The 20225-nt window shown below is 53.8% G+C and overlaps 1 protein-coding gene across 2 annotated transcripts in view; it reads right to left on the bottom strand.

The window, feature by feature from the left end:
- Nucleotides 1–20225, bottom strand: part of LOC123764825 (putative leucine-rich repeat-containing protein DDB_G0290503) — a 210886-nt gene that overhangs the window by 22286 nt on the left and 168375 nt on the right. For both annotated transcript variants that reach the window (XM_069302692.1, XM_045753014.2), the window contains exons 13-14: nt 12896–13036; nt 12253–12378 (exon numbers count right to left, since the gene is read on the bottom strand). In XM_069302692.1, the coding sequence (XP_069158793.1) occupies nt 12253–12378; nt 12896–13036 (267 nt within the window). The remainder of the gene's footprint in view (nt 1–12252; nt 12379–12895; nt 13037–20225) is intronic.

Below are 20225 nucleotides of genomic sequence, written 5' to 3'. Positions count from 1 at the left end.
ACTGGTGGCCACACCACCAGGTCATGGTGGCCACACCACCAGGTCATGGTGGCCACACCACCAGGTCATGATGGCCACACCACCAGGTCATGGTGGCCACACCACCAGGTCATGGTGGCCACACCACCAGGTCATGGTGAGACTGGTGGCCACACCACCAGGTCATGGTGAGACTGGTGGCCACACCACCAGGTCATGGTGACCACACCACCAGGTCATGGTGGCCACACCACCAGGTCATGGTGGCCACACCACCAGGTCATGGTGGCCTCACCACCAGGTCATGGTGGCCACACCACCAGGTCATGGTGAGACTGGTGGCCACACCACCAGGTCATGGTGACCACACCACCAGGTCATGGTGACCACACCACCAGGTCATGGTGGCCACATCACCAGGTCATGGTGAGACTGGTGGCCACACCACCAGGTCATGGTGGCCACACCACCAGGTCATGATGGCCACACCACCAGGTCATGGTGGCCACACCACCAGGTCATGGTGAGACTGGTGGCCACACCACCAGGTCATGGTGAGACTGGTGGCCACACCACCAGGTCATGGTGACCACACCACCAGGTCATGGTGACCACACCACCAGGTCATGGTGACCACACCACCAGGTCATGGTGGCCACATCACCAGGTCATGGTGAGACTGGTGGCCACACCACCAGGTCATGGTGGCCACACCACCAGGTCATGGTGGCCACACCACCAGGTCATGATGGCCACACCACCAGGTCATGGTGGCCACACCACCAGGTCATGGTGAGACTGGTGGCCACACCACCAGGTCATGGTGAGACTGGTGGCCACACCACCAGGTCATGGTGACCACACCACCAGGTCATGGTGGCCACATCACCAGGTCATGGTGAGACTGGTGGCCACACCACCAGGTCATGGTGGCCACACCACCAGGTCATGGTGGCCACACCACCAGGTCATGATGGCCACACCACCAGGTCATGGTGGCCACACCACTAGGTCATGGTGGCCACACCACCAGGTCATGGTGGCCACACCACCAGGTCATGGTGGCCACACCACCAGGTCATGGTGAGACTGGTGGCCACACCACCAGGTCATGGTGAGACTGGTGGCCACACCACCAGGTCATGGTGAGACTGGTGGCCACACCACCAGGTCATGGTGAGACTGGTGGCCACACCACCAGGTCATGGTGGCCACACCACCAGGTCATGGTGAGACTGGTGGCCACACCACCAGGTCATGGTGAGACTGGTGGCCACACCACCAGGTCATGGTGAGACTGGTGGCCACACCACCAGGTCATGGTGACCACACCACCAGGTCATGGTGACCACACCACCAGGTCATGGTGGCCACATCACCAGGTCATGGTGAGACTGGTGGCCACACCACCAGGTCATGGTGGCCACACCACCAGGTCATGGTGGCCACACCACCAGGTCATGGTGAGACTGGTGGTCACATCACCAGGTCATGGTGGCCACACCACCAGGTCATGGTGGCCACACCACCAGGTCATGGTGGCCACACCACCAGGTCATGGTGGCCACACCACCAGGTCATGGTGGCCACACCACCAGGTCATGGTGGCCACACCACCAGGTTATGGTGAGACTGGTGGCCACACCACCAGTTCATGGTGACCACACCACCAGGTCATGGTGACCACACCACCAGGTCATGGTGGCCACATCACCAGGTCATGGTGAGACTGGTGGCCACACCACCAGGTCATGGTGAGACTGGTGGTCACATCACCAGGTCATGGTGGCCACACCACCAGGTCATGGTGGCCACACCACCAGGTCATGGTGGCCACACCACCAGGTCATGGTGAGACTGGTGGCCACACCACCAGTTCATGGTGAGACTGGTGGCCACACCACCAGGTCATGGTGAGACTGGTGGCCACATCACCAGGTCATGGTGAGACTGGTGGCCACACCACCAGGTCATGGTGAGACTGGTGGCCACACCACCAGGTCATGGTGAGACTGGTGGCCACACCACCAGGTCATGGTGAGACTGGTGGCCACACCACCAGGTCATGGTGAGACTGGTGGCCACACCACCAGGTCATGGTGGCCACACCACCAGGTCATGATGGCCACACCACCAGGTCATGGTGGCCACACCACCAGGTCATGGTGGCCACACCACCAGGTCATGGTGGCCACACCACCAGGTCATGGTGAGACTGGTGGCCACACCACCAGGTCATGGTGAGACTGGTGGCCACACCACCAGGTCATGGTGGCCACACCACCTGGTCATGGTGAGACTGGTGGCCACACCACCAGGTCATGGTGGCCACACCACCAGGTCATGGTGGCCACACCACCAGGTCATGGTGGCCACACCACCAGGTCATGGTGGCCACACCACCAGGTCATGGTGAGACTGGTGGCCACACCACCAGGTCATGGTGAGACTGGTGGCCACACCACCAGGTCATGGTGAGACTGGTGGCCACACCACCAGGTCATGGTGACCACACCACCAGGTCATGGTGGCCACATCACCAGGTCATGGTGAGACTGGTGGCCACACCACCAGGTCATGGTGGCCACACCACCAGGTCATGGTGGCCACACCACCAGGTCATGGTGAGACTGGTGGTCACATCACCAGGTCATGGTGGCCACATCACCAGGTCATGGTGGCCACACCACCAGGTCATGGTGGCCACACCACCAGGTCATGGTGGCCACACCACCAGGTCATGGTGGCCACACCACCAGGTCATGGTGGCCACACCACCAGGTCATGGTGAGACTGGTGGCCACACCACCAGGTCATGGTGACCACACCACCAGGTCATGGTGACCACACCACCAGGTCATGGTGGCCACATCACCAGGTCATGGTGAGACTGGTGGCCACACCACCAGGTCATGGTGAGACTGGTGGTCACATCACCAGGTCATGGTGGCCACACCACCAGGTCATGGTGGCCACACCACCAGGTCATGGTGGCCACACCACCAGGTCATGGTGGCCACACCACCAGGTCATGGTGGCCACACCACCAGGTCATGGTGGCCACACCACCAGGTCATGGTGGCCACACCACCAGGTCATGGTGGCCACACCACCAGGTCATGGTGAGACTGGTGGCCACACCACCAGGTCATGGTGAGACTGGTGGCCACACCACCAGGTCATGGTGAGACTGGTGGCCACATCACCAGGTCATGGTGAGACTGGTGGCCACACCACCAGGTCATGGTGAGACTGGTGGCCACACCACCAGGTCATGGTGAGACTGGTGGCCACACCACCAGGTCATGGTGAGACTGGTGGCCACACCACCAGGTCATGGTGAGACTGGTGGCCACACCACCAGGTCATGGTGAGACTGGTGGCGACACCACCAGGTCATGGTGAGACTGGTGGCCACACCACCAGGGTGAGCGAGTATAAGAAATATTGGCAGAACAACTGTGGAAATCTTCAAGAGAAAGCTAGATAGTTTTCTTCAAGAAGTGCCGGACCAACAGGACTGTGATGGATATGTGGGCCAAGCAACAGCCTGGTGGATCAAGCTCTCATAAGTCAAGCCTGGCCTCGGGTTGTCCCCTCTATAGTGTTTCTTTGTCGTGGTGAGGGGCTCACGTACACCTCCCTGGTGAGGGTTGCCTCCGGCCCCTCTTTGGGAGTTGTACATGCGAATGAACACAAACATAGGTGTTTTGTGAGTCAATGGACCGCCCACTGGAGGAGGAGTCCGTGAAGAGCTGCTGTAAGTGGATGGTTGGGTGTCCAGGCTGGGGCAAACGGGAGAATTCTTTGCACCAGTGTGGAGAATGGACGAAGCGGTAGGACTCCCCTGTTAAGAAGGGGAGCACCGCTAGGGACAGCTCGCCCCTTCCTGCACTGGCCAGCGCTTGGCATCCCTGGCTACCGTGGTAGGTGGTATCTCTTGGTTCCAGACCCCAGATTTTTAGCATGAATGATATATGGAAACTGAACCAACTTCTCTTACCCAGGCTCGTGGGGTGGGCGACCAGGCCCCCAAGTCGGACTGTGATGGAAGACCGGGCTCTGTGGCCCCCGCTATATTGGGCCCAGACCAAGCTAATCCTTTGACACTCTTCACTATTTCCCTCTGCTCCCACCCCCTCCTCTGTGGTAGGGTCGATCCCCAAGCCCTCAGCGATGACCACCTCGTTCCGTGGCGCGGCTCCCCCTCTCATTGTGACTACTGCGCCTTTCCCCTCCCCCTCTCATTGGAGGTTCTCAGCACCGACCTCCTCCTCCCCCCCCCCCCTCCCCACAGACTCTCCCACACAATTCCTTCCTGTGCTAATACGGACCACGCCTTGTTTGGTACTGCTACATGGACTAAATATTTTTATCTTCATCTGGATTCTACAGTTCCTGAAGATTTCATTCTCCATAAACACCTCATTGATTCGGCGGATGCCTCTGTTACTGTTAACCCGACCTGTTTTGGTACACGTGTCGTTGTTGCTCCTTCTCTGGCTGCAGCTGCCCACAAATTGTCCAGGGTTGGGGAGACCCCAGCATCACTCAAAAAATGCCCGGTAAAGTGCAGTATTAACACTGTTATCCTCTCGCACCATGTGGCGACTGGTGTTAAGGACCTGAAAGACTGCCACGAGGATATTAAACATATCCTTGAAGCTCAAGGCCATGCTGTCCTCCTGGTTGATACGTTTACCCGAGCCCCTCGTCGTCGTCGTCGTCATCAGCCTCTTCACGTTGTGAAGATCACTTTCGATGGGAGAATCCTCCCATCTTCTGTAATTATTGCTGGTGCCAGATGCTCCATTCAGGAGTACATTTGCAGGCGATGAGTCACAATATCGTGGCTGAAGTATGTTGACCAGCCCACACACTAGAAGTTGAAGGGACGACGACGTTTCGGTCCGTCCTGGACCATTCTCAAGTCGATTGTGAAGAGGAGGTATAGACAGGCAATAAATAGGCACGAGAGAGCTGTCAGCTCTCTCTATTTATTGCCTGTCTCTACCTCCTCTTCACAATCGACTTGAGAATGGTCCAGGACGGACCGAAACGTCGTCGTCCCTTCAACTTCTAGTGTGTGGTCTGGTCAACAGGAGTACATTCCCTCTCCTAGGCTTTGCAATAAGTCCTTGAAACTTGGGCATGGTGCCTTCAAATGCACAAGTGCAGGGTCTCTATGCTCCATGTGTGGGGATTCGGGTCACTCTAAGGCAGAGTGCTCTTCTTCCCAGGCTCGCTGCCTCAATTGTGGTGACGCCCATCCTACCTTCTCCCACGCGTGTGTACACTGCAAATTTGTTGAAGCCATCCTCAATTTGAAGCACCCTGACCATTTATCTTTTCCTGAGGTGAGGCACCAAGTCCGCCGTAACTCCTCTTTCGCTACCGTATCTTATGTTCGTGTTCTGTGTTCCACCTTTCCTGGCCCTTCCCTCCTTTCTCAGTCTCACAACCGTTTCCAGACCTTGGACCCGGACACACCCACCACTACCTCACCTGCTCTCTTACGTCCTGAACCAAGGGGTCGTCGTCCTGGTTCTCTGTCTGGTGTTTCCCTCCCCTTCCTTCCCTTCCCTTCCCTTCCCTTCCCTTCCCTTTCCTTTCCTTTCCCTTTCCTTTCCTTTCCTTTCCTTTCCTTTCCTTTCCTTTCCTTTCCTTTCCTTTCCCTTCCCTTCCCTTCCCTTCCCTTCCCTTCCCTTCCCTTCCCTTCCCTTCCCTTCCCTTCCCTTCCCTTCCCTTCCCTCCCTTTCCTTTCCCTCCCTTTCCTTTCCCTCCCTTTCCTTTCCCTTCCCTTCCCTTCCCTTCCCTTCCCTTCCCTTCCCTTCCCTTTCCTTTCCTTTCCCTTCCCTTCCCTTCCTTTCCCTTCCCTTCCCTTCCCTTCCCTTCCCTTCCCTTCCCTTCCCTTCCAGTCTACCATGCCTCCAGTGTCTTCTTTCCTATCTTCCCCCGATCCTTCTACCTGGCCTTTTCACCCGTCTCTTGGCCCTCCACGCCGCCTGTCTGTCCAGGCTGTTGTCCATCATCCTCCCAGCAATCTTCATGTTGGTCGCTCCAGTTCTCCTTCTCCTGTTGAGACTATGGAGACTGTCGTCCAGTACGTTGTTGCTGGCATACCTGTCTCCTTAAGTCAGAAATGTAAGCCTGGCTCCTCTTCTCCTTCCTCCCCGGCAGGTAAGAAGGCATCACTTTCTTCCCCACCCTCTGACTCCGACTACCAGTGCATTCCCTCCCATTTCGGAGGTCGAGCCCCCTGTCCCGGCTTCGGAAGTTCCTTTAGCCCTAGATTCTCTCTCAGTTGCTGCCCTTGCTGAGGTGCGCTCCCTTGTTTCTGCTCCCCCTCCACCCTGATATCCTTGACCCTGCTTCCCAGCTCCGGACCCTGTCCGCCCGCCTCTGGTCCGTTCTCCCACTTCCTTAACTCCATCGTCATTGCTAAATTTACCCATGCCCCCTAACCCTGATTTCACTGATCCTGATCCTTATCTTTAGTGTACTGTATTCTTCTTTGCCTTTTCATTGTTCTCTGTTGTTGTCCTCTCTCCTTTGGACAATGTATATTCTTCAATGGAATATTCGTGGAATTTATGCCAACTTCCATGAACTCCAACTTCTGATAACACAGTTTTCACCACTTTGTGTTTGTCTCCAGGAGCCGATGCTTGGTGCTCGTCTTGGTCACTTTCCTGGTTATTCCTTTCTCCCCCCCCCCCTCCAGCTTCTGCTGGGGCCCATCACTCTACTGCTCTTTTGATTCGTACTGATATTCCCTTCACCTCCCTACTTTTTGCGTCGCCTATCCAATGTTCTGCGGCTTGTATCTTTGTGAGTGAATGGTATGCAGTCTGTTCTGTTTATCTTCCCCCAAATGTTCCTAATCTTAAGCACCTCCTGGACTCCTTACCAGAACCTGTGCTCCTGTTGGGTGATTTCAACTGTCACCATACCCTCAGGGGTGATGTTCTGACAAACACCCGAGGCCGCCTTCACGAATCATTTGTCCTCTCTTCTTCTCTGTCTCTTCTGAATTCTGGTGAACCCACTCATGTGGACTCCTGCACTCGCACTCTCTCTTGTCTTGATCTTTCTTTCTGCTCGTCTTCTCTTTACTTAGATTTCACGTGACGGGTTCTTGGTGACCTCCATAACAGTGACCATTTCCCCATCCTTGTCACCTTTTTCTCTTCTCACCCTCCCCTCTCCTTCCCTAGGTGTCAGTTGGTTAAGGCTGGCTGGAATCTATTCACCCTCCATGCTACTCTTTCCGACCTCTCCACTCTACCTCTCCCTCGAGCCCTCCTCCTTTTTTATGACACTATTCGACTCAGCCCACTGCTCTATTCCTTGCTCTACCTCCCAGGGCACGCGGAAGTGCGTTCCATGGTGGAATGCAGACTGTGTTCGGGCTGTCTGCTGTAAGCGTGCAGCCTGGAAGAAACACTAATGCCGGCAGTTATTGTTTAAGATTCAGCTACTGGGAACAAAAAGTTTCAAGTAGCACGGGCTATGGTGAGCCCGTAGTGAACTTACCTGGCACAGGAGCGAGGCTGTAACTGAACGTAATGCCGGCAGACGGTTGCTTCTTTTATTTTGTTTTGGAAGGCGAGTGTGGTGGCCCGTAGATCCATCCATACGGCTAAACATGAGAGTTGGAAATCTTATGTCTCCACCATTATGTCCGATACTCCTCTGCCGTAGACCTGGAAGAAAATCTGCAAGATAGCGGGTAAAGTTTTCCCAATGTCTCACCAGTCCTTCACCTCCGTGGTACTCATGTGACGGATCCAGTGACTGTCGCGACCAAACTGGGTTCCCACTTTTCTGCTGTTAGCTCCGGTTCTCATCTTCCTCAATCCTTCCTTCTTCGTATACCCGTTCTTGAATCTCATCTGTTAGATTTCCGCACCCATCTCAGACTTCCCTATAATGATCCCTTTTCTCTCCGAACTTCAGTTTGCTCTGGCCCTCTGCGGTTCTACGACAACAGGCTCAGATGACATTATGAGATGCTGCGTCACCTCCCTCCATGCACATTTCAGTATTTACTTAATCTGTATAACCGTATCGGAGTCGTTGACAGACCGTATCGGGAGTCGTTGTCAGCCCCTGAGGACTGGCTCGATGCAGTTGTTCTCCCTATTAGGAAACCAGGGTCTCTAGAGATATTCCCTAAAGACTTCTGCCCCATTGCCCTCACGAGTTGCGTCTGCAAACTCTTTGAACGTATGGTCACTGTCTATCTGATGTGGTTTTTGGAACACTATCACCACCTCTCCCCCTTTTCAATTTAGTTTTCGCAAGTGCCGCAGCACGACTGATGTCTTGGTAAACTTGGGGGTCTATATTCTACTGCTTTTGCTGCAAGACCTCCGTTGTTGTTGTCCTTTTTGACCTAGAAAAGGCGTATGACACCACCTGGAGATGCTATATTCTGTCCCAACTTCGCCCTTTTGGCCTTCGTGGTAATCTCCCTCTCTTCCTCCAAAGCTTCCTCTCTAGTCATTCCATTAGAGTGAGGCTTGGCACCACTCCCTCTCTCTCTCTGCCACTTTTTGGCAATATGAAGGTAGAAGGTAGTGTAGAAGGTAGAACACTACCCCAAGGTAGTGTTCTGAGCACTACTCTTTTTCCTGGTTGCCCTCAATGGTCTTCTTTCCTCCATTATTTCTGGCATCTTCTCAGCGCTCTATGTCGATGATCTTACCTTCTGCTGTCGAGGTAGTGATTCACCTTTCCTTTAATGGCGGCTTCAACTTGCGATTGATGCCATGTCGTCTTGGGCCACCAATCATGGCTTCAAGTTCTCTACAGCTAAAACTTGTACTATGACTTTTATTTGGAAGCAGGTCATTCTTATGTTGTGCTTTGACTTTTGTCCCTCCTGTGTTCCCTGCTCCCCCTTTACCAGCTCCCTTTTTCTGTACGGTTGTCTTGCCTACAAAATTCTCTTTCGGTTAGTATTACCAATATTTCTCCTCGTGTTGCTCCGTTCTTGCCCCCGTGGAGGGTCCCCCTTCCTAAATTTTGTAAAACCCTGACCCACGGGACCAAAGCTTTTACCCCCCTCCTACAGTTCTAAAACCCATTTTCCCTGAACACTTTTCTTCACACTCCTGCTCCATTTCCGTAATCACCGATGGGTCTAAGTTTGCAGACGGTGTAGGCTACTCTGTTTTTTTCCTGACCACATCTAGGTGTCGCCTGCCTTCGAAGACTAGCATCTTCACAGCAGAACTTTATGCTGTTCTCTATGCTCTTCGCCAACTGCTTTCTCGCTGTCAGTCCTCCTTTGTTGTAGTTGACTCTCGCAGTGCACTCATGGCTCCGTAGTCCTCTAATCCAGCCCATCTGGTGGTCGTCGAGATTCAACATTGGCTGTTTCATATCTCCAGTGCATTTAAGACAGTGGAGTTTTGTTGGGTTCCCAGCCATATTGGTGTGTCCCTAAATGAGTGTACGGACACTGCCAATAAGGAGGCTATCAGCACCTGTCCCATTTCCCGTAAAGGTATTCCATATTCCGACTTTTATCCTGTTATTCATTCCTCCATCCTTGCCCGTTGGCAGGGTTGTTGGTCTTCTGTTACTGGTAATAAACTGCGTGCTCTTAAGGGTAGTGTGTCCCCGTGGCCTTCCTCCTACCACCGTAATCGGCGGTGGGAAACAGCTCTGGCGAGGTTAGGTATTGGCCATACACGCTTAACTCACGAACACTTAATGGAGCTTCCCCCTGCTCTTTATTGTCCCTCTTACGGACGTGCATATCCTTGTTGAATGTCCAGACTTCCAGAATGTGCCTGTGTCTTGCTTCTTGATCGTCCCTCGCGGTCACTTGTCCCTCGATAGTATCCTTGGTGAATCCGATACCTTTGATATCGTTTGCCTTATGCGCTTTTGTTCTCATATTGGCATCTTAGTGATATTTAGCGCCTAATGAATATCCCGGACATTTGATGGTGCTACATAGCCATCCCGGCTTGGTGCCTTCTTTTGATAATTACTTACTGGCCTCAGGGCCGGGCTTGGGGAGTTGAAGAACTCCCAGTACCCCATCAAGCAGGTGGTGAGGTCCTGGCCATCAACCCGTTCTCGCAAATTTAATAAGTCAATATTGACTTATTAGTTGCGTGCATAGGTGACATACTAAACATAATAGTTTCCCTTGAAAAGCTTCATAGAAAACACCGACCTTACCTAACCTACTTAGTATGTTAAAATAAGCATCTTATAGCTTCGTAATTACAATTGTTACTTAACCTATTATAGGTATAGGTTAGGTAATAATTGTAATTACGAAGCAATAAGATGCTTATCTTAACATACTAAGTAGGTTAGGTAAGGTCGGTGTTTTCTGATGTGGTGATCCCACAGATGTTAACAACTACAGACCCAAACTTGTCAAAAAAATTTGAAAAACTAATCTATAAGCAGCTTTACTCTTATCTAGCCAAACACAATATACTTAGCCCTTGCCAATATGGCTTCAGACCCAAAAAAAGCACTAACGATGCACTTATTAGTATGCTTAACTCGATTCATACAGCTCTTGATAAAAATGAGTTCCCTGTTGGGTTATTTGTGGACCTGCGAAAAGCTTTTGACACTGTCAACCACCAAAACCTTCTTCTTAAACTAAATCATTATGGAGTCAGAGGACACTCCCTACAATACCTCAAATCCTACCCTACTGACAGGCTCCAGTATGTTTCTGTGAATAATTCAATTTCTCCCACCCTACCCATCAACATTGGTGTTCCTCAGGGCAGCATACTTGGCCCTCTCCTCTTTCTCATCTACATTAATGACCTTCCAAATGCCTCCCAACACCTCAAACCAATTCTATTTGCTGACGACACAACCTTCATTTACTCCAGTCCTGACCCCCCTTGCTCTAAATGCCACAGTAAATACTGAGCTAAATAAAGTCCATCTTTGGCTAACTGCCAACAAACTCACCCTTAACATTGACAAAACTTTCTATATTCTGTTTGGCAATAAATCCTCTAATTAAATAAATCTCAAAATAAACAATACCCAAATTTGTAACAAATTAGATGGCAAATTCCTTGGCATTCTCATTGACCACAAGCTGAATTTCCAGGGACACATTCTAAACATATCAAAAAAAGTTTCAAAAACTGTTGGCATTCTTTCTAAGATCAGATATTATGTACCCCGCCCTGCCCTGGTGACTCTCTATTACTCCCTCGTCTATCCATATCTCAACTATGGTATTTGTGCTTGGGGTTCTACTACCCAAAATCATTTACGCCCTCTAATTACTCAACACAAAGCTGCTATTAGGACAATATCCGACTCTGGCCCCAGACATCACTCGGTACCCCTACTCAAATCTCTGAATATGTTAGACATTAAGTCACTGCACATTCTCTCATGTGTATTTTACATATATAAAACGCTAAACTGTAATGCCAATCCTGACCTCAAAAGCTTCATAGAAGGTTGTAACAGAACCCATGAGCACCACACCAGTAATAAATACAGTTTTGATATTCCTAGAGTACGACTTAAACTAGAAATGCTCTACAAATCAAGGGACCCAGATTGTGGAATGACCTTCCCAACCATGTTAAAGACTGTACCTCTCTCAACCAGTTTAAGATAAAAACGAAGCTATACCTAATAAATTCCCTGTAACCTACCTTACCCCTCTAATGTCATCCAATGTCTGTTTTTTTTTTTTTAAAGAGCGCTGTTTGTCGACAGAATTGTATTTGTGCTGCTTTTTCATCTATGTTTTCATTCCATGGTTTCATTTTACTCTTTATGCTCAATTAGTATTAAGCTTTAGTCATTTAAGTTTTTCATGCCCGAAACGCTTTGCGTAATAGTGGCTTTAGGCATTGTATGTACTAGCTCTATCTATAAATCCATCACTCTTTGTAAAATCTCTTTTATGTATGTACCTTACCTAAATAAACATTTTGATTTTGATTTTCTATGAAGCTTTTCAAGGGAAACTATTATGTTAAGTATGTCACCTATGCACATATTTAATAAGTCAATATTGACTTATTAAATTTGCGAGAACGGGTTGTGGCCATATATAGTATGCTCTACACCTACCTGCCCTCCTCTACACCTACCTGCCCTCCTCTACACCCACCTGCCCTCCTCTACACCCACCTGCCCTCCTCTACACCCACCTGCCCTCCTCTACACCCACCTGCCCTCATCTACACCCACCTGCCCTCATCTACACCCACCTGCCCTCCTCTACACCCACCTGCCCTCATCTACACCCACCTGGACCTTGGTCTGCAAGGCATCGACCTGCTTCTTGAGACGGTCCTGACTGAAGATGACGGCGTCAATCTGCTGTTGCATCTTGTCTCCCATGATGGCGTTGTTCTCCTTGTGCTGGTTGTTGGTCTGTTGGTGGTGGTACAATTTAATATATAGTCACTGAAAATGGGAACAAATAAACAATATTCGAAAATGCTAATAAATATTCTATCTTTGGCTGGATAAATATTTCATATAAATAAGTAATCTTTGTTAAAAATTTTATACAATGTTCGACATACACTTTTTTAGAATATGTAACCACCTTAATAGTCACTGAACAATACTGGGAAAACTGAAGTGACAGGAACATGATGAACTCACTTTCAGGCAAACTGATCATGTCATTCACGGAAATTTTAGTATGACTGAAGCCTGCATATGAAAGAAGGAAATTTGCAAGCCTCAGTCATACTTTACTGAGGCTTCAGTCATACTTTACACTACTGATCCTTATGTTCTAGGTGTGTTCATCCACAGCATGTAATGATAATACTCACCAATATAAGGATATTCACGTTATGGGGTACTCACTAACTGGACATGACTCAAGTTATTGGGGTACTCACGAACATCAAGTGACTCAACACATGGGTGTACTCACCGACTGCATCTTGGTGTCGAAGCGGTCGTCCTGCTGAGCCAACTTGGTCTCCACATCTGCCAGACGGGAGTCGAGGCGGGCCACGTCCCGGGCCATCTGCTCCTTGATGCCGTCCGTGTTGATCGGCGGCAGCCGCTGTGCCTGTTGGCCCACCACCTGGTCAGGTACTCTCACTTCCCTCATGCATGTACTCTTGAGGGCCTACTCTCTCCCAGGGTCCCTCAAGCAGGTACTACTCCCAGGGTCCCTCAAGCAGGTACTACTCCCAGGGTCCCTCAAGCAGGTACTACTCCCAGGGTCCCTCAAGCAGGTACTACTCCCAGGGTCCCTCAAGCAGGTACTACTCCCAGGGTCCCTCAAGCAGGTACTACTCCCAGGGTCCCTCAAGCAGGTACTACTCCCAGGGGTCCCTCAAGCAGGTACTACTCCCAGGGTCCCTCAAGCAGGTACTACTCCCAGGGTCCCTCAAGCAGGTACTACTCCCAGGGTCCCTCAAGCAGGTACTACTCCCAGGGTCCCTCAAGCAGGTACTACTCCCAAGGTCCCTCAAGCAGGTGCTACTCCCAGAGTCCCTCAAGCTGGTACTACTCCCAGGGTCCCTCAAGCAGGTACTACTCCCAGGGTCCCTCAAGCAGGTACTACTCCCAGGGTCCCTCAAGCAGGCACTACTCCCAAGGTCCCTCAAGCAGGTGCTACTCCCAGGGTCCCTCAAGCAGGTACTACTCCCAGGGTCCCTCAAGCAGGTACTACTCCCAGGGTCCCTCAAGCAGGTACTACTCCCAGGGTCCCTCAAGCAGGTACTACTCCCAGGGTCCCTCAAGCAGGTACTACTCCCAGGGTCCCTCAAGCAGGTACTACTCCCAGGGTCCCTCAAGCACGTACTACTCCCAGGGCCCCTCAAGCAGGTACTACTCCCAGGGTCCCTCAAGCAGGTACTACTCCCAGGGTCCCTCAAGCAGGTACTACTCCCAGGGTCACTCAAGCAGGTACTACTCCCAGGGTCCCTCAAGCAGGTACTACTTCCAGGGGTCCTCAAGCAGGTACTACTCCCAGGGTCCCTCAAGCAGGTACTACTCCCAGGGTCCCTCAAGCAGGTACTACTCCCAGGGTCCCTCAAGCAGGTACTACTCCCAGGGTCCCTCAAGCAGGTACTACTCCCAGGGTCCCTCAAGCAAGTACTACTCCCAGGGTCCCTCAAGCAGGTACTACTCCCAGGGGTCCCTCAAGCAGGTACTACTCCCAGGGTCCCTCAAGCAGGTACTACTCCCAGGGTCCCTCAAGCAGGTACTACTCCCAGGGTCCCTCAAGCAGGTACTACTCCCAGGGTCCTTCAAGCAGGTACTACTCACAGGGTCCCTCAAGCAGGTACTACTCCCAGGGTCCCTCAAGCAAGTACTACTCCCAGGGTCCCACAAGCAAGTACTACTCCCAGGGGTCCCTCAAGCAGGTGCTACTCCCAGGGTCCCTCAAGCAGGTGCTACTCCCAGGGTCCCTCAAGTAGGTACTACTCCCAGGGGTCCCTCAAGCAGGTGCTACTCCCAGGGTCCCTCAAGCAGGTGCTACTCCCAGGGTCCCTCAAGTAGGTACTACTCCCAGGGGTCCCTCAAGCAGGTACTACTCCCAGGGGTCCCTCAAGCAGGTACTACTCCCAGGGTCCCTCAAATAGGTACTACTCCCAGGGTCCCTCAAGCAGGTACTACTCCCAGGGTCCCTCAAGCAAGTACTACTCCCAGGGTCCCTCAAGCAGGTACTACTCCCAGGGGTCCCTCAAGCAGGTACTACTCCCAGGGTCCCTCAAGCAGGTACTACTCCCAGGGTCCCTCAAGCAGGTACTACTCCCAGGGTCCCTCAAGCAGGTACTACTCCCAGGGTCCTTCAAGCAGGTACTACTCACAGGGTCCCTCAAGCAGGTACTACTCCCAGGGTCCCTCAAGCAAGTACTACTCCCAGGGTCCCACAAGCAAGTACTACTCCCAGGGGTCCCTCAAGCAGGTGCTACTCCCAGGGTCCCTCAAGCAGGTGCTACTCCCAGGGTCCCTCAAGTAGGTACTACTCCCAGGGGTCCCTCAAGCAGGTGCTACTCCCAGGGTCCCTCAAGCAGGTGCTACTCCCAGGGTCCCTCAAGTAGGTACTACTCCCAGGGGTCCCTCAAGCAGGTACTACTCCCAGGGGTCCCTCAAGCAGGTACTACTCCCAGGGTCCCTCAAATAGGTACTACTCCCAGGGTCCCTCAAGCAGGTACTACTCCCAGGGTCCCTCAAGCAAGTACTACTCCCAGGGTCCCTCAAGTAGGTACTACTCCCAGGGGTCCCTCAAGCAGGTGCTACTCCCAGGGTCCCTCAAGCAGGTGCTACTCCCAGGGTCCCTCAAGTAGGTACTACTCCCAGGGTCCCTCAAGCAGGTACTACTCCCAGGGGTCCCTCAAGCAGGTACTACTCCCAGGGTCCCTCAAATAGGTACTACTCCCAGGGTCCCTCAAGCAGGTACTACTCCCACGGGTCCCTCAAGCAGGTACTACTCCCAGGGTCCCTCAAGTAGGTACTACTCCCAGGGGTCCCTCAAGCAGGTACTACTCCCAGGGTCCCTCAAGTAGGTACTACTCCCAGGGTCCCTCAAGCAGATGCTACTCCCAGGGTCCCTCAAGCAGGTGCTACTCCCAGGGTCCCTCAAGCAGGTGCTACTCCCAGGGTCCCTCAAGCAGGTGCTACTCCCAGGGTCCCTCAAGCAGGTGCTACTCCCAGGGTCCCTCAAGCAGGTACTACTCCCAGGGTCCCTCAAGCAGGTACTACTCCCAGGGTCCCTCAAGCAGGTACTACTCCCAGGGTCCCTCAAGCAGGTACTACTCCCAGGGTCCCTCAAGCAGGTACTACTCCCAGGGTCCCTCAAGCAGGTACTACTCCCAGGGGTCCCTCAAGCAGGTACTACTCCCAGGGTCCCTCAAGCAGGTACTACTCCCAGGGTCCCTCAAGCAGGTACTACTCCCAGGGTCCCTCAAGCAGGTACTACTCCCAGGGGTCCCTCAAGCAGGTACTACTCCCAGGGTCCCTCAAGCAGGTACTACTCCCAGGGTCCCTCAAGCAGGTACTACTCCCAGGGTCCCTCAAGCAGGTACTACTCCCAGGGTCCCTCAAGCAGGTACTACTCCCAGGGTCCCTCAAGCAGGTACTACTCCCAGGGTCCCTCAAGCAGGTACTACTCCCAGGGTCCCTCAAGCAGGTGCTACTCCTAGGGTCCCTCAAGCAGGTACTACTCCCAGGGTCCCTCAAGCAGGTACTACTCCCAGGGTTCCTCAAGCAGGTACTACTCCCAGGGTCCCTCAAGCAGGTACTACTCCCAGGGTCCCTCAAGCAGGTACTACTCCCAGGGTCCCTCAAGCAGGTACTACTCCCAGGGTCCCTCAAGCAGGTACTACTCCCAGGGTCCCTCAAGCAGGTACTACTCCCAGGGTCCCTCAAGCAGGTACTACTCCCAGGGTCCCTCAAGCAGGTACTACTCCCAGGGTCCCTCAAGCAGGTACTACTCCCAGGGTCCCTCAAGCAGGTACTACTCCCAGGGTCCCTCAAGCAGGTACTACTCCCAGGGTCCCTCAAGCAGGTACTACTCCCAGGGTCCCTCAAGCAGGTACTACTCCCAGGGTCCCTCAAGCAGGTACTACTCCCAGGGTCCCTCAAGCAGGTACTACTCCCAGGGTCCCTCAAGCAGGTACTACTCCCAGGGTCCCTCAAGCAGGTACTACTCCCAGGGGTCCCTCAAGCAGGTACTACTCCCAGGGTCCCTCAAGCAGGTACTACTCCCAGGGTCCCTCAAGCAGGTACTACTCCCAGGGTCCCTCAAGCAGGTACTACTCCCAGGGTCCCTCAAGCAGGTACTACTCCCAGGGTCCCTCAAGCAGGTACTACTCCCAGGGTCCCTCAAGCAGGTACTACTCCCAGGGGTCCCTCAAGCAGGTACTACTCCCAGGGTCCCTCAAGCAGGTACTACTCCAGGGTCCTCAAGCAGGTACTACTCCCAGGGTCCCTCAAGCAGGTACTACTCCCAGGGGTCCCTCAAGCAGGTACTACTCCCAGGGTCCCTCAAGCAGGTACTACTCCCAGGGTCCCTCAAGCAGGTACTACTCCCAGGGTCCCTCAAGCAGGTACTACTCCCAGGGTCCCTCAAGCAGGTACTACTCCCAGGGGTCCCTCAAGCAGGTACTACTCCCAGGGTCCCTCAAGCAGGTACTACTCCCAGGGTCCCTCAAGCAGGTACTACTCCCAGGGTCCCTCAAGCAGGTACTACTCCCAGGGGTCCCTCAAGCAGGTACTACTCCCAGGGTCCCTCAAGCAGGTACTACTCCAGGGTCCCTCAAGCAGGTACTACTCCCAGGGTCCCTCAAGCAGGTACTACTCCCAGGGTCCCTCAAGCAGGTACTACTCCCAGGGTCCCTCAAGCAGGTACTACTCCCAGGGTCCCTCAAGCAGGTACTACTCCCAGGGGTCCCTCAAGCAGGTACTACTCCCAGGGTCCCTCAAGCAGGTACTACTCCCAGGGTCCCTCAAGCAGGTAACTACTCCCAAGGGTCCCTCAAGCAGGTACTACTCCCAGGGTCCCTCAAGCAGGTACTACTCCCAGGGTCCCTCAAGCAGGTACTACTCCCAGGGGTCCCTCAAGCAGGTACTACTCCAGGGTCCCTCAAGCAGGTACTACTCCCAGGGTCCCTCAAGCAGGTACTACTCCCAGGGTCCCTCAAGCAGGTACTACTCCCAGGGTCCCTCAAGCAGGTACTACTCCCAGGGTCCCTCAAGCAGGTACTACTCCCAGGGTCCCTCAAGCAGGTACTACTCCCAGGGTCCCTCAAGCAGGTACTACTCCCAGGGTCCCTCAAGCAGGTACTACTCCCAGGGTCCCTCAAGCAGGTACTACTCCCAGGGTCCCTCAAGCAGGTACTACTCCCAGGGTCCCTCAAGCAGGTACTACTCCCAGGGTCCCTCAAGCAGGTACTACTCCCAGGGTCCCTCAAGCAGGTACTACTCCCAGGGTCCCTCAAGCAGGTACTACTCCCAGGGTCCCTCAAGCAGGTACTACTCCCAGGGTCCCTCAAGCAGGTACTACTCCCAGGGTCCCTCAAGCAGGTACTACTCCCAGGGTCCCTCAAGCAGGTACTACTCCCAGGGTCCCTCAAGCAGGTACTACTCCCAGGGTCCCTCAAGCAGGTACTACTCCCAGGGTCCCTCAAGCAGGTACTACTCCCAGGGTCCCTCAAGCAGGTACTACTCCCAGGGTCCCTCAAGCAGGTACTACTCCCAGGGTCCCTCAAGCAGGTACTACTCCCAGGGTCCCTCAAGCAGGTACTACTCCCAGGGTCCCTCAAGCAGGTACTACTCCCAGGGTCCCTCAAGCAGGTACTACTCCCAGGGTCCCTCAAGCAGGTACTACTCCCAGGGTCCCTCAAGCAGGTACTACTCCCAGGGTCCCTCAAGCAGGTACTACTCCCAGGGTCCCTCAAGCAGGTACTACTCCCAGGGTCCCTCAAGCAGGTACTACTCCCAGGGTCCCTCAAGCAGGTACTACTCCCAGGGTCCCTCAAGCAGGTACTACTCCCAGGGTCCCTCAAGCAGGTACTACTCCCAGGGTCCCTCAAGCAGGTACTACTCCCAGGGTCCCTCAAGCAGGTACTACTCCCAGGGTCCCTCAAGCAGGTACTACTCCCAGGGTCCCTCAAGCAGGTACTACTCCCAGGGTCCCTCAAGCAGGTACTACTCCCAGGGTCCCTCAAGCAGGTACTACTCCCAGGGGTCCCTCAAGCAGGTACTACTCCCAGGGTCCCTCAAGCAGGTACTACTCCCAGGGTCCCTCAAGCAGGTACTACTCCCAGGGTCCCTCAAGCAGGTACTACTCCCAGGGTCCCTCAAGCAGGTACTACTCCCAGGGTCCCTCAAGCAGGTACTACTCCCAGGGTCCCTCAAGCAGGTACTACTCCCAGGGTCCCTCAAGCAGGTACTACTCCCAGGGTCCCTCAAGCAGGTACTACTCCCAGGGTCCCTCAAGCAGGTACTACTCCCAGGGTCCCTCAAGCAGGTACTACTCCCAGGGTCCCTCAAGCAGGTACTACTCCCAGGGTCCCTCAAGCAGGTACTACTCCCAGGGTCCCTCAAGCAGGTACTACTCCCAGGGTCCCTCAAGCAGGTACTACTCCCAGGGTCCCTCAAGCAGGTACTACTCCCAGGGTCCCTCAAGCAGGTACTACTCCCAGGGTCCCTCAAGCAGGTACTACTCCCAGGGTCCCTCAAGCAGGTACTACTCCCAGGGTCCCTCAAGCAGGTACTACTCCCAGGGTCCCTCAAGCAGGTACTACTCCCAGGGTCCCTCAAGCAGGTACTACTCCCAGGGTCCCTCAAGCAGGTACTACTCCCAGGGTCCCTCAAGCAGGTACTACTCCCAGGGTCCCTCAAGCAGGTACTACTCCCAGGGTCCCTCAAGCAGGTACTACTCCCAGGGTCCCTCAAGCAGGTACTACTCCCAGGGTCCCTCAAGCAGGTACTACTCCCAGGGTCCCTCAAGCAGGTACTACTCCCAGGGTCCCTCAAGCAGGTACTACTCCCAGGGTCCCTCAAGCAGGTACTACTCCCAGGGTCCCTCAAGCAGGTACTACTCCCAGGGTCCCTCAAGCAGGTACTACTCCCAGGGTCCCTCAAGCAGGTACTACTCCCAGGGTCCCTCAAGCAGGTACTACTCCCAGGGTCCCTCAAGCAGGTACTACTCCCAGGGTCCCTCAAGCAGGTACTACTCCCAGGGTCCCTCAAGCAGGTACTACTCCCAGGGTCCCTCAAGCAGGTACTACTCCCATGGTCCCTCAAGCAGGTACTACTCCCAGGGTCCCTCAAGCAGGTACTACTCCCAGGGTCCCTCAAGCAGGTACTACTCCCAGGGTCCCTCAAGCAGGTACTACTCCCAGGGTCCCTCAAGCAGGTACTACTCCCAGGGTCCCTCAAGCAGGTACTACTCCCAGGGTCCCTCAAGCAGGTACTACTCCCAGGGTCCCTCAAGCAGGTACTACTCCCAGGGTCCCTCAAGCAGGTACTACTCCCAGGGGTCCCTCAAGCAGGTACTACTCCCAGGGGTCCCTCAAGCAGGTACTACTCCCAGGGGTCCCTCAAGCAGGTACTACTCCCAGGGTCCCTCAAGCAGGTACTACTCCCAGGGTCCCTCAAGCAGGTACTACTCCCAGGGTCCCTCAAGCAGGTACTACTCCCAGGGTCCCTCAAGCAGGTACTACTCCCAGGGTCCCTCAAGCAGGTACTACTCCCAGGGTCCCTCAAGCAGGTACTACTCCAGGGTCCCTCAAGCAGGT

This window comes from Procambarus clarkii, chromosome 48 (genome assembly GCF_040958095.1).
Source record: "Procambarus clarkii isolate CNS0578487 chromosome 48, FALCON_Pclarkii_2.0, whole genome shotgun sequence".
Lineage (NCBI taxonomy): Eukaryota > Metazoa > Arthropoda > Malacostraca > Decapoda > Cambaridae > Procambarus > Procambarus clarkii.
This window is presented reverse-complemented; position numbering and strand designations above follow the sequence as displayed.